General features: G+C 38.6%; 1 protein-coding gene across 1 annotated transcript; it reads right to left on the bottom strand.

Annotated features, from left to right (window-relative positions):
• Positions 1 to 5,789: 5,789 nt before the first annotated feature.
• Positions 5,790 to 11,543, bottom strand: LOC121725333 (pyruvate dehydrogenase E1 component subunit beta, mitochondrial). Its single transcript, XM_042112226.1, has 8 exons — positions 11,169 to 11,543; positions 10,029 to 10,182; positions 8,965 to 9,151; positions 8,352 to 8,474; positions 7,685 to 7,786; positions 6,883 to 6,986; positions 6,380 to 6,576; positions 5,790 to 5,927 (listed from the first exon to the last, which is right to left on the bottom strand). The coding sequence occupies exons 1-8, from the start codon at positions 11,372 to 11,374 to the stop codon at positions 5,903 to 5,905; spliced, it is 1,098 nt and encodes a 365-aa protein (XP_041968160.1). The 5' UTR covers positions 11,375 to 11,543; the 3' UTR covers positions 5,790 to 5,902.
• Between the last annotated feature and the right edge of the window lie 2,110 nt (positions 11,544 to 13,653).

The raw sequence follows: 13,653 nt of genomic DNA, 5'->3' as shown, positions 1-13,653 counted from the left end.
AAGCTACAAAATTAAAGTGTAGTCCCACCAGTCGCCAGACAGGCGGGTCATACCAGCCGCATGCATCCCGACCGTTGGGTAAAGGTCACCACAGAGTGGGTGCCAGAAGACGGACGACGCCGCCGTGGTCGGCCTCGAAAAAGATGGCGACATCAACTGGATGCCTACAAACCAGGCTAGCCTGCTGTGGTGTTGAAACGAGACAAATGAAAGACTTGAGGGAGGCCTTTGCCCTGCATTGGGTAATTAAGGGAGGCTCCCATACAAAAAATTATGCTACGGAACCCTTCGTGCGCGAGAGCAACTCGCACTTGGCCGATTTTATTTTTATTTATAGCTCAGAGGTTATACCATAAAGATTCAAGATCTGTCCAGAAACCTGGAAAACTTTCTGCACCTTATTATATGAACATTTAAAATGTAAATCCCCAATTAATAAGCGTAATAAAATGCAAAGCCCCTGTTAGCCGGCTGAGTGAAGCCTCAAAAGGGGTTGAGTCGACCCATATAATGTTGAGGGTTGAATTAATACAGATTTTGTGGGATTTAGATTGACATGATAAACTACTCGGCGTTTGAGTACATGGACTTTTAACGAGTAGTCAGCCAGCCTACTTAGTTTTGGAAGGTTTTGGCAGTCATTTTCGTAAGTTTTCTACGTAGAGCGGTTATCTCACACTGTATCTTATATTTTTCTCGGTTTCACTGACTCTTCTCTACTCTACATGACGTACAAAGTAATAAAAATAATTAAAGGTTTAAAAAATTATTAAGTACTTACATAGATAATAATATGCAATTTTCAAAGCACTATACAATCTAGAATCTAAATGTTGCTGCCGTTGCTGGTAGGCGGTAGCTTCTTTCGCGCTGCAATTCATTTATCGCACGGTGCGGTAACTTAGCCGCAGTGCCGTAAATAGTCTTTTTCGCGCCCTGTGCGAGCTCCTATAACTGCACCCTTGTCTTTTAACCGATTTCAAAAAAGGAGGAGGTTATATTATGTTCGGCTGTGGATATTTTTTTACTACATTGGGAAACATCTTTGGGGCGCAGCGGGAACTTATTGGGAGCAAACCGAAAAAATAAGAGTCCTCCCTGGTCCGGCTAGTCTTGCGCCCCCTAGAGTCTACGCCCTGTGCCTGGGCACCGGTGGCACCCTATTTACGGCACTGCTTAGCCGCACTATAACAACTGTCCTGTGTGATGTGTCCTTTTTCACCAAAGTACCTGAACACCAAACTCTCTTTCAAAACTATTTTATCTAAATGGACAGACCGACACGTTAATTCTTTTAATATATAAGTTTACTGTTTACCTACTTCATACTTGTATATTAAAAGCATTAAAGTGTCGGTAACCACTAACCACCGAGATGAAAAAACAACTTGTCACAGGCGACGTATAACTTTTCATGATATACGTAAAAAGTTGTTGCCAAATGCCAACAACCATTTTGGTAATTGTGCCGCCGTTTAGGGAGTCGTGTTCTTGTTGAGACGAAGTTTGGGCGGCCCTGGCGATGTTTCATGATGGATCACTTCTTTTATTCCGACTTAAACATGCGTACATTAGTTAGAAAAAGATATTACTTTTTCGTCTATCTCTCTGAGTTCTATTTATGCAAGATTAGTAGCTAGCATAGAAAGCATAGCATTCTATTTATGCAAGATTTACGTAGCTAGCAAGAAATATCTTGAACAAAATAGACGCAAAGACTCAGAAGTACAAAAAACGATTTGGACCTTTGAATTAGTTTTTTAATTATTGCACTCTAGGAAAAGTCGTGTCTCTCGGGTGTATCAAATATTTTCGAACTCACAACATTACAGTAGGTACCTATCACATGTGGTTTACTATAGGTAATAATATTGTATCTATGTCTGCATCCTACGTAGGTTTGGGCATACCCAAGATTTCAGCTTGGGGCAGCATACCTGTTTCGAGAAAATGGTAATGGTAGGTAAGTATATCCGTATATTGAAACAAAAAAATCATAAAAATGTACTTTTATTAATCACATTTCAGTCAGACCTGAAAGTTTATTTTGTTTCCAGCACTTCATTTCGCCCATGTGCGTAGGTATAGAATCTGCTTACTGTATCCATAACAATAAAATATGTCGTCTTCAAAATAACTGAGACATCCCCATATCAAGAACTGGTATTTTACTTTTACATTCATAATAATATCGAATATTTTAGCTCCTTTATATTTTTGAGTTTCAATTCCAGAATCCGCAGAAAAAACAAATCCATCACGCTGTTTCAACAGCTTGACGTCTTTGTAATTACAATAAAGGGATATCTCAATTTCTGAAATCGCAAAAAATTGTGTAGCGACGTCAATCGGGGAAATACAGCGAATAGAAACATAAAGCAGCACGACACGACGCGACGCGGCAGCGATCCATCATGGGGACAGCGGCCGGACAGATTTCCACAACAACAGTGCCAGCACGTGCGACAGACGATACAGTTTTGTTTTACCTCCGAGAGGACCTTTATGCTGAGGATATAAGGACCGAAGGTACTTCGATCGGACGATGTTATATTAGAAACAGTTTGCACGGAAAAAAAGTAACTAAAGATACTTAATATTTTTATTAGTACAATAAGTACTACTTAGTAGGTAGAGTTAGAACTAGACGTGTAGACTGTAGAGTCACTAACCTAACCGACTATACCAGTGTTTCCCAAACTTGTCGGGACCGCGACCCATCTACAAGAAAGTTTAAAGTTCGCGGCCCACCTTGTGTCATGATTCATGAAGACAAAAAGTGCTATGTTGCTGCCGCTGACCATATCATCATAGTCAGCCTACTGCCGTTCACTGCCGGACTTGGGCCTTTTCTAAAGCTCCTCACCACACCCATTTCAATTAAAAAAGGTGCCGTACGTAAGTACGACAATCGTCCTATAGTTTCAGGACCCACCCAAAATCTACCCACGACCCACCAGTGGGTCGCGACCCACAGTTTGGGAAATGCTGTACTATACAGTGATTAAAATAACGAGATACCAAATTCTATACTTTTGGACTTTGGTCTAAACTCTACTTCATCTGGATTCTAGATTCTAGAATCTAGACTGTAGTAAAGTCTAATTTTTGTCACTATTTAAAGCATACATTCCTTATTTGTGCAGATTTTATCAGATTACAAAGATTATCTTTGTTGGTGTTTTTCTTCTTTCTTATGTAAAGTTCTTTCTCAAATCTTAATGATAATAAACACCAAATCCACGACGACTCTCGGCTTTCGGGATTCGACTTTTCTGTGCATCGCACCTACCATTTATATATTTCTATAACAGGTCAAGGACTCGCAAACTTACTATACCTTCACTTTTAGATCGCCCTCCGCAACAATAACACCATCATCTTCGCCCGTGGTGAATCAGTACGGGCAGTATTTGCGGCACAATACCGCCGCGATCCATCAACCTGTCACCACCCCCGCCCCCCCTGGCCACCTCTCCCGCGCTCGCCCGACCCACCTATTGTATGACATCGGCCGCCGATTTTTCTCGACCCCGAACACTTTAATTTCATGACATTATTCGCACATGTTGGATTTGGATGGCTTTTATATTTTACTATTGAATGGCGATTGTACCGGGATTCGTACGGGTACTATGTAGGTAGAGGTACATCTACTAACTGCATTTGCACCAACTAACTTTGACTTTAACCTTAACTATAACCGGAAAAATTTACAGATGTCGTATGAGAATATGGGGTGTTTGGACGCCATATTTAACTTTAACTATAACCACGCCTCTGGTGCAACCCAACCTAATATTATAAAGAGGAAATCTTTGTTTGTATAATTGTAATGAATAGGCTCAAAAACTACTGGACCGATTTTAAAAATTCGTTCACCATTCGAAAGCTACATTATCCACGAGTAACATAGGCTAAATTTTATTTTGAAAAAAAAAATTGGTTTCCATTTAAAGATATTTGGGTTTTTCGGAGACAAGGTGTAAAAAATCAACTAGAAAAGTTACTTATTTTGCGTACGCTGCCTAAACTATAAAAGATAGAACCATAAAATGTTCTTATTAATTGTAGATCTTTAAATATCAACAAAAAAGTCCGCAACACACTATACCTAGTATCTATGTCGAGTGAGGTACAACCACAATTTTTTTATTTAAAAAATCTTGAATTTTTTTGGACTACATTTAAACGCGTTTATTTTACTCATCTCATGCTATTAATCCTTATCAAAATAAATTATTTAATCACTAAGTACAGTTTATGTAGATAATATTTGGTCTTTGAATGACTAAAATTGGACGTTTGGTTTTGAAGCTATGGCGAAATTAAAATATGTATTACGATTTTTACTGCACGGCCCGTTGCGAAGTGGGCGTCATCAAGGCGGGGGTGCGCGTGCGAGAGTTTAGATCTATTAGTTCAATTCACGCTAATAACATTTTCTTAAATATTTGAAAATGCCTAAGAGAGCCAGGTCGGACGACCACGGCGCCATACTTACAATATATTAGTCAGTGGTAACTTCAATAAAATAATATGGGCAAAACAACGTTTGCCGGGACAGCTAGTAATATTAGGTATATAAGCATGATTTGTATACACCTTTTGGACAGGTAACTCAAAGTTGCATTAGGCCGCGTTTCCACTGACGCGGAGCGGAGCTTAGCGGTGCCGAATTGACCAATCACCAAGCTCGGAATCTTCGCTCCGCTTCGCTGTTATTCCGCTGGAATAGCACGATTGGTCAATTCGGGCACCGCCAAGCTCCGCTCCGCGTCAGTGGAAACGCACCCTAACATACATAGATGGTAGCTTAGATGTAACTGTGCACGTCTTATATTGTATTTATAATTGCAGTAAAATAGTAGTGACAAACAATAGCTTTAGTTTTCAGAAAAGAACTTCTATTTTATAAATTAAGTGATATCAAACGATATTTTTTTGCTACAGTTGGAGCACCAAGCAGTATTTTATTAAAGGTTCAATTTTACTAATATTATTTCTAAAAGAGGTAACTACCGCCATCTGTGATAATCTTTAGGAACTAGGCATGCGCGATGTGCACCGAGAAATTGTGTTTACTCGGAGACTTTTACACCGTTCCACGTGACATGTCAGTCCAACACCGCGTGCCTTGGTCCTTGTCTGAAGGTTTACACCACGCATAACAATAAATTTATGCTAAAAAAATATACTACTAGATGGCGCTTGCAACTCCGTTGCATCGAATTTTTTATAACTCCGTAGCCAAATTGCAAAAAACAGAACCCTTATTTTTATTTCGTGGAAACAGCGTTTTTACCCTACCCTTATCCTTTCCCGTCCCTCAAAGTATCTCCATACCACATATTACACACTTTCGCAATAATAGGCTATTTGCCTATTTTTTGTTATTGGCAATTAAAAGAACTCTCAAAAATAGAAACATCGGTGAAAGAATGACTGTGATATCTTAAAAATTCTCCAAGAAATAACAATTCAAAAATCACATAAAATAAACCTTCTCAAAACTTAGCTCTAAAAAAAAAACATGCTCCATACAAAATGTCAGCACGCTAATGACGTCATACGCCTCTAGTTTGTACGCATCGCGGGAAGACTTTGTTCGATACGAAGCTAAAATTTCGGAAATGCTTATTTTTTCCCTTATACCTTTATTTTATTTAAAAAAAACTGCTAATTTTTGACCTTGGCAATATCACTATTTTAATATTAGTAAGGATGTTTACAGGTATTTTGGACGTTGAATATCACAAAGCCGTTTGAAGTCCAAGTAAAAGCCAAGATTAATAACAAAAATTTATTGGTATTTCTCTAACAATCTCATACTCCGCACCGCTGACGCTTCACAATAAATACAAATGTATATGTACAAGTTCCCTCACTATCCTCTCTCAGATCACTGGCTCGCCGACTGGGTTATTCTGAAATACAAAAGAAAGAAAAATAACAACAGAAGGAATACAACATTATACTAGATGACGCCCGAAATTCCGTAACACCGAAATTAGTTTAGTGCAGAAACCATAAATTTTCCAACCAACCAAAACTATCGTGTGTGTGTAGTATCATACGAAATTGCATCGAAATCGGTTCAGCCGTAAAAGCGTAGTAACAGACAGACAGCAATGGTCATGCTTGATTGGAAAGACGAGCAGTCATTGACTAATGGACTTTCTTCAAGCTCCGCGCTCTTACAGTTATCAAACGGTACTGCACTGGCCGCGGCAACCACGTCAGGTGGGCGGGGCAAGGCGAGCGTATGTCTTGGGCACGTTCACCCCTTGTTTGTATTTACACTGACGCTAAGAGCTGACAAATCTATTGTCTCACTCATCAAACGGCAATTTACATATTGCATCTCGCTCTCTCGTACCTGGAGCCGAGCACGGCAGTGGCGGCGGCGACTACGTCCGGTGGGCGAGGCAGCGCGAGCGCCTCGAGTGAGCGCGCGTACGGCATGGGCACGTCCGCGCCCGTCACGCGCCACGCCGGCGCGTCCAACTCGAAGAACGTGGGCGACTCCATCACGCGCGCGCAGATCTCCGCGCCGATACCGCTCTGGGGCCAACCCTGGAAACCGATATATAGGATTCGTTGAGAAATATCCGAGAATGGACAGGGATAAAGTCTGTTGAAGAACTTTTCAGACTCGCTTTAGATAAGGAAAAGTTTCGGAGCTTGACTGCCAATCTTCAGTGATTGGAGAGGCACTACTCGTAGAAGAAGGATTCCTTGCAAAAAAGATATTGAGCATTAGGGACGTTTAGACCTATCTCAAAAGTCAAGACCCAGAAATGTATAGGTTTTAGATATATTTCTTTAAATAGGGTCGAAATAATCTTTCTCAACTATAAATCATAATAATCATCACCTCACCTGCTCAACAGTGACTAGGTGGTGTGTCTTGGCGACGGATCGCGCGATGGTGTCGAAGTCGAGCGGCCGCAGCGACCGCAGGTTGATTACCTCGCATTCAATGCCTGAAACATACAACATAAATAGGTAAACGATAAGATTTAGACTTGGCGAATACAAAAAAATAATACCTGTAATGTTTTTTCATTAAAAATATTTTTTTGTATTTTTTGTAAATAATGTTTCTTTTTTAAAAAGTAGTTGAATTGAGAAATCCCCTCCTCCTCTCAAAAGTCGGTTAAAAAGACTAGGCTATAATTCGAAAGAAGTGGCCCAACTTATCACAAAATGAACTCTATAATTGTAGGAACTTATTAGAGTTCCTACAATATTATTATTGTTTTTTTTTATGAAATAAGGGGGCAAACGAGCAAACGGGTCACCTGATGGAAAGCTTCCGTCGCCCATGGACACTCGCAGCATCAGAAGAGCTGCAAGTGCGTTGCCGGCCTTTTAAGAGGGAATAGGGTAATAGGGGAGGGTAGGGAAGGGAAGGGAATAGTTGAGGGTAGGGAAGGGAATAGGGTAGGGGTTAGGGGATTGGGCCCATTCGTGCCGAAACATGGCTCTCTCACGTCTAAAAGTTTTTTAAGTCTTTATCAAGTTAAAGCATCATGTTTATCCCTCAGCTCAGGAACCGTACATTTTTCCGTAATCAGGGTGCCTACAATTAATATGACTTTTTTTTCGATATCGATACTCTCTTCGTCACTATTCGTGACCCCCCAAAATTTTAGTATACTACCGCGTCTGTATGGCGTACCTTGTCCGGCGAGCTCGTTGGCGGCCTGCAGCGCGGTGTCGGTGGCCTTGCCCGCGCACACCACCGTGATGTGGGACCCCTCGCGCTCCACCTTCGCCTTGCCTGGAAATTCATTACATTACGATTTATTAATAAATATTTAAGTACTAAAAATATCGCTAACATATGCATATTATGCTTATGACCATGTCCAACTCCAAATCAGTGAAAGGCTGCCCATAGACGCATTTTGCAGTCGGTTTTGAGTGCAAAATGAGGTCGCCGCACGGCGATCTGCAGTTTTCATACTAAATTAAATAAACTCGAGCGGTCGGTGCCAACGCGATCGCTCTAGAGCAGTCGGTCCCGTCTGCAACTTGTGGTCCGTCTATGGCCAGTCTAAGTTTTGAAGTTTTAACTTAATTTGCTTTTCTTAAAAGATATCCTTAAAACAGCGCTCTTAGCGCAAGGTATTGAAGTATATTTAAAACGCAAAACTTGTGTTGTTATGGATACAAAATAATAATATAACAATACTAGGCATGGTTTGCAACTTCATTTTCATTAATGATGTCTTAACTTTTTTTTCCATCTAAACTATTTTAATTTTTTTTCATTTTCGGGGTTGAGCATGAAGAGGTACAGACAAACAAACACACTTTAATAATCAGTATGAACATAAGCTAACCAATGGGTAGTACAAAGTCAGGTGAGAGGGCCTCGTCGGACATGGGGAAGGGGATGCCGTACAGAATCTCATCCTCCAGGAACACCACGGGGTCATTGTCTCTGATGGCTGCCTTCAGTAGACCTGGAAATTGTTGATGTTTGTGTTATTAATTGTGTTATTAAAGTGAATTAATTAATTGTAGATTATGAATGTATGGCAGGAGATTATACATCTCCTGCCATACATACATAAGTTACCTACTTCAAATGGTAATTACGATTATTGAATAAAATTACTATATATAGTGGAATGCAGTCCCAACTCCCAAGCGTGGCTATACAGATTACAGAGTATAACAGTGCCCTATTTAAATAATTTCTATAGTATCATGCTAATTGGTCTCACTGTTTCAATAATTACAATTGAAACAGTGAGACCAATTAGCCGACAGCTTTAAACGTCATTCTAATAGCATGTTTAAAGCTGTCAGCTGATTGGTATCACTGTTACAATAATTCATATACAATAATTCATATTACAATAATTCACAGTAAGACTGAAAATGCTAAATAAATTATACTGGTGCCCACTACTATCTACTTTCAAGATGATCTACTCATATTACGCATACCTTTAGCATCCTCTGACGAGTATGGCATGACAACTTTCAGTCCGGGGCAGTGGCTGTACCAGGCGCCGAAGCACTGGGAGTGCTGCGCCGCCACGCCCGCCGCCGCGCCGTTCGGTCCCCGGAACACGATCGGTACCGGCACTGCGCCCGCAGACATGTAGAATGTCTTCGCCGCTGAGTTGATTATCTGAGATGGTCATTCAGCCTTTATTAATATCAGCTATAATGCCTTGTACATCCTTATAAACTTTATTATGAATATAGTACCTAATTCAAAAATATATATGTATCAATCAGTCTTTACAGGCAATTTTATCTCGGAATATAATATCCTGTATGAATAATAACTAATAAGTAAACAATGACTGGCCTTAGCAAAACTAGATTACGCTTTCATCTCCGTTGTGCCGTAATTTATTTTTTTCTGTGCAATAAATATTAATTGCACAGAAACAGTAAATTTTTTTCCCAACAAAAAATATCCTATGTCTTTTTCTATCTCTCAAACCCCTCTGTGGTCTAGTGGTATAGAGCGTGGCTCTTGACTCGGAGGTCGTGGGTTCGATTCCCGCGTTGGAAACATGTTATTTCCAAGTTTGGTTAGGACAGTGCAGGCTGATCACCTGATTGTCTGACAAGTAAGATGATCCATGCCTTGGATGGGCATGTAAAAGTCGGTCCTGCGCCTGATCTCTCGCCGGTCGTGTCGGTCTTCCGTCCCACTGGGTTATGAGAGTAAAGGAATACAGAGTGCTCGTGTGTACTGCGCATACACTTGGGCACTATAAAATTACTCCTGCGTAGCTGGCCTGGTTTCAATGAAACCGGCCACACTCACCAAAACCGGTGTGGGAGCTATTATCTCTCAGTTTCTTCATAGAAAATTTCATCTAAATGGTGCAGCTGCTTAAGCATGAAAAGTATAATATTAGTAAGAATAAAAAAAACCAACATAAATATTGTGTATTGTGCTTTACTTAACATTACACAATATTTTACTAGATATTAAATTTTTTATGTAATAATATCTAAGACTTATAGCTTAGATTAAATAGTAAACTTACATGATCAATAGCTTGCATAGAAAAGTTGAAAGTCATGAATTCACAGATGGGCCTGAGTCCAGCGAAGGCTGCACCAACTGCGATGCCGGCAAAACCTATCTCAGTGATGGGGGTGTCGATTACGCGCTTGTCTCCATACTTTTTCCATAATCCCCTAAAATGGTTAAAATACATTTACAATAAAATTTAAATAAGAATTTTTTATAAAAATAAATTTATCAACAAAATATGTAAACAGGCTTCACAAATAAGATACCGTCAAAGAATATACAAGTGTTTGCAGCAGAGAAAATATTTCATATCTTCTCTTACCATTTCAATAATATATGTACATATAGGTAATATCCTTACTGTATAAACGTAACAAAATATGTAACATTAAAACATTAAGATGAAAAATTCAATTACTTCTAAGGACATGAGCCAGATGACAAATATTTCAGAATCTGAGAAGACATCATAAAGATAAGATTAAATGAGCATTAGTTCAAACATTCTTTCATTAAAAGCTTGGTTATTAGATTACAGCCAGCAGTAAAACTAAAATAATACAATATTTGTGTGTATTTTATAATTTTATTGCCAATCTCATAAGAGCTGTTATTAATATTTTTGAAAATAGTAGCGCAGATAAAGCCAAATAAAGGAGCTTTTTATCATGTTTTTAAATTTTAATAATAATTCTATTACTTAATGTTGTTCTAGTTTGTTTAAGACAACCAAGTTACAGAAACAAATGTCATAACCAATATTATATTATTGAATTAATATTATGATAAGTATAGGTAGTAATAAATAAACAAAACTTGTAATAAGTCCTGAAAATTTTTGGCAGTTTTTTAAGCTTCCTTTGATTAATGTTTTCCTACATAAATAAACTCAAAGGCCACATGTTTTGACTGAGAAAGTAAACAGAATGCGACACATTATGGATACAGCTGCATTATGTCCATCGAGAAAATACAAAGGCAGCACTAATTTGTTACATAATAAGAATAACAAATCAATTTCTTTGTGGTTGGCTTGTGTTATGAACTTATGACTAACGATCATCACAATTTCTGCAATTTCAAGTTTTTCAATGACGCTTGTTAAGAATTAATTAAATAATAATAGCAAATCAAGACGCTTATAGGTTACCTGGTGACTTTGTAAGCGCCGTCATATTGAGCTACTTCCTCGCCCAAGACGAAGACGCGGTCGTCTTTTTCCATCTCCTCGTCGATCGCCTGGTTCAGGGCATCGCGGACGGTCACGGGTTTAGACGAGACGGCCTTAGAAGTGGAAAACGAGCGACGAGACAGCCGCGACAGAAGCCCGAACAAGGCCGGTGATTTAAACGCCATTTTCACTGTTTCACTGGATTTTCTCCTTAAACTTGGTAACACACGCGCACAATGTTTAACTTAAAAAAGTCTTTTTGTGTCGATTTACAGTGAATTTAGAAGAAAATACTGTTTAAATTTGGCACGGCAGTTGGGCAAGGATGAATGGAGGTCGTCGAAGATGTGAAGACGTCAAATTTTAAAATTCAATTGTCAACTGTCAACGTCAGCAATTTTTTTTATTATGGCACCGTGACCAGTGTCGAGAATACTATGGCGGGAAAACAATAATTTTCATTGTTTTTCAATATCATCAGGTCCAAAGTCTTGTCAAAGTCTCATCAATACAGTCAAGTCAAGTCGGTTGATTCAGTCATTGACTTTTATAAGTGGACGCGGCATAATGGTCTCTACCAAATCAAAATACTGTGGCCGGTCCGCCATTTTATGTTCCGGTTCTCCGACGTACATAAACTGTCAAAGTGTCGTATTATAGGGATGTCGAAATTGAAAGAAAATATCGATATATCGATACATCGATATTTGAAAAAATATCAATATCGGTCTCGATATATCGCAAAAAAATATCGATATATCGGTCAAATTTTTCGACCAATTTGCTTTTTTTAAAATTAATTTATAGTCCGGCAAAAAAGTGAAGAAATTTAAAATAGTTGGTCCTTGGATCGGTACGTTTATATTTTTACTAAAATGTTTGTTATTTTACCGATGGCTTGACTTCGTATGTGCTAATTTAGTTAATAATTAGACACTAAATAAGATTTGTGATAGAATAGTAATATAACATGGCTTGATTTTCGATATTATTTAATCAACATAGAAATTAGTAGATTTAACGTTTAGTGATGTACTTTTTTATCGAATTAAAAAAAATATAAGGTGAAGAATCTGATCATTTATTTAAAAGATTTTAACCTTAATAGCTCACTTATAACATCTTACTTATCGATATCTTCGACAAAATATATCAACCGAGTGTCCCATCACTATAGACCGCCATGTTTAGTTCTTGGCAATATGGCGCCGGCCACACTTTTTTGTAGTTATGTCGCTTCCATCTGTTTCCTTATTCATTGGATTCAGTAAAGTGGTAGACGCCTTACTGAAACTTGTAATTCGATAGAGTTTTGGAGCGGAGCGCACGTTTCTGAATATTGCATCACTTTCCTACACTTGTGCACGATAACGAATACCTAATGGTTAATATCCTAATAATATATTTACACAATATTAAAAAGTAAAAACCCAGATAACTCAATTTTAGGAAAATAATACAAAAACACATTACACAACATCACTCTTTCACATTCCCGGCAAAATTCCAGCAATTTTTTTTGGTACTTGTGGTACCGTACTACGGTATAAATGTCGCAGGCGGATTGTATAAGCCGCCGTTTTACATTACGGTTAGCTGTTTTAAAAAATAGGGCCGCTTTGTAATGCGGTGGTGTAACGACTAGCTGGATTGTCATTGCGGTACGTTCTTCAATAAAGCAGCCCACGTTTAGCCGCATCGTACCTTCCTCGTACCGGTACTTTCTTTACTGTTTTACATCGAGAATAACCTCTCGTCTGTTGACTGTCTAAATGACAATAATTCTTCCCCATCTGTGGATCCCATTACAGGACTTTCAACAAACAGAGCAAAGAGCACAAAATTTTGAGACCTAGGTTTAGAAAAACTTTTTTTTTTAATTGACGTGAAAATAATTACAGGTAAGTAGATGTAGTCTGTGAACCGCATTAAGATTTTGATACAAAAATGGAAAAATTATTAAAAATTTTAGGGGTCCCGTAGGTACAACTGAAAAAAAAAATTGTATCTGCCGTAAAGAGAGCCTTACCAAGTTTCAAAAGTATAGCTCTTATAGTTTCGGAGAAAAGTGGCTGTGACATACGGCGAGACAGACAGACAGACATGACGAATCTATAAGGGTTCCGTTTTTTACCCTAAAAATCATTCACTATAACAGTTTTTGGAGGTCAAAACCCCTGGGCGCTGCACTATTAAGTCGGTACGGAATCCGTACTACGGAGTACCTACGGGGAGAAAAATAAGATTCAGTTAGTCTTAAGTTTAATCTTGGATGGTTTAGAATAATATTAAAATTAATATAATATTATTTTTGAACCCGTACTCCGATTCCTCGGAGCTGATGACTCACTCACTCAACTTAACATGATATTTTTGGACAAAGGAACCTTACTTTTTGTTTGAATAAAATGTTATTGGTAGTAAAAACAATCGAACAACATAACTCGCAAGATATTCGGTATTC

This window comes from Aricia agestis, chromosome 3 (assembly GCF_905147365.1).
Source record: "Aricia agestis chromosome 3, ilAriAges1.1, whole genome shotgun sequence".
Taxonomy (NCBI): Eukaryota; Metazoa; Arthropoda; class Insecta; order Lepidoptera; family Lycaenidae; genus Aricia; species Aricia agestis.
This window is presented reverse-complemented; position numbering and strand designations above follow the sequence as displayed.

What these genes read in the sequence shown, in the direction of transcription:
- LOC121725333 (XM_042112226.1), bottom strand. Translation starts at nt 11,374, where the DNA reads ATGGCGTTTAAATCACCGGCCTTGTTCGGGCTTCTGTCGCGGCTGTCT. An exon ending in CAACGAGCTCGCCGGACAAG is followed by an intron (nt 6,987 to 7,684) that starts GTACGCCATACA and finishes TGTATGTTTCAG; the next exon opens with GCATTGAATGCGAGGTAATC. An exon ending in ACTGCCGTGCTCGGCTCCAG is followed by an intron (nt 5,928 to 6,379) that starts GTACGAGAGAGC and finishes TTTGTATTTCAG; the next exon opens with AATAACCCAGTCGGCGAGCC.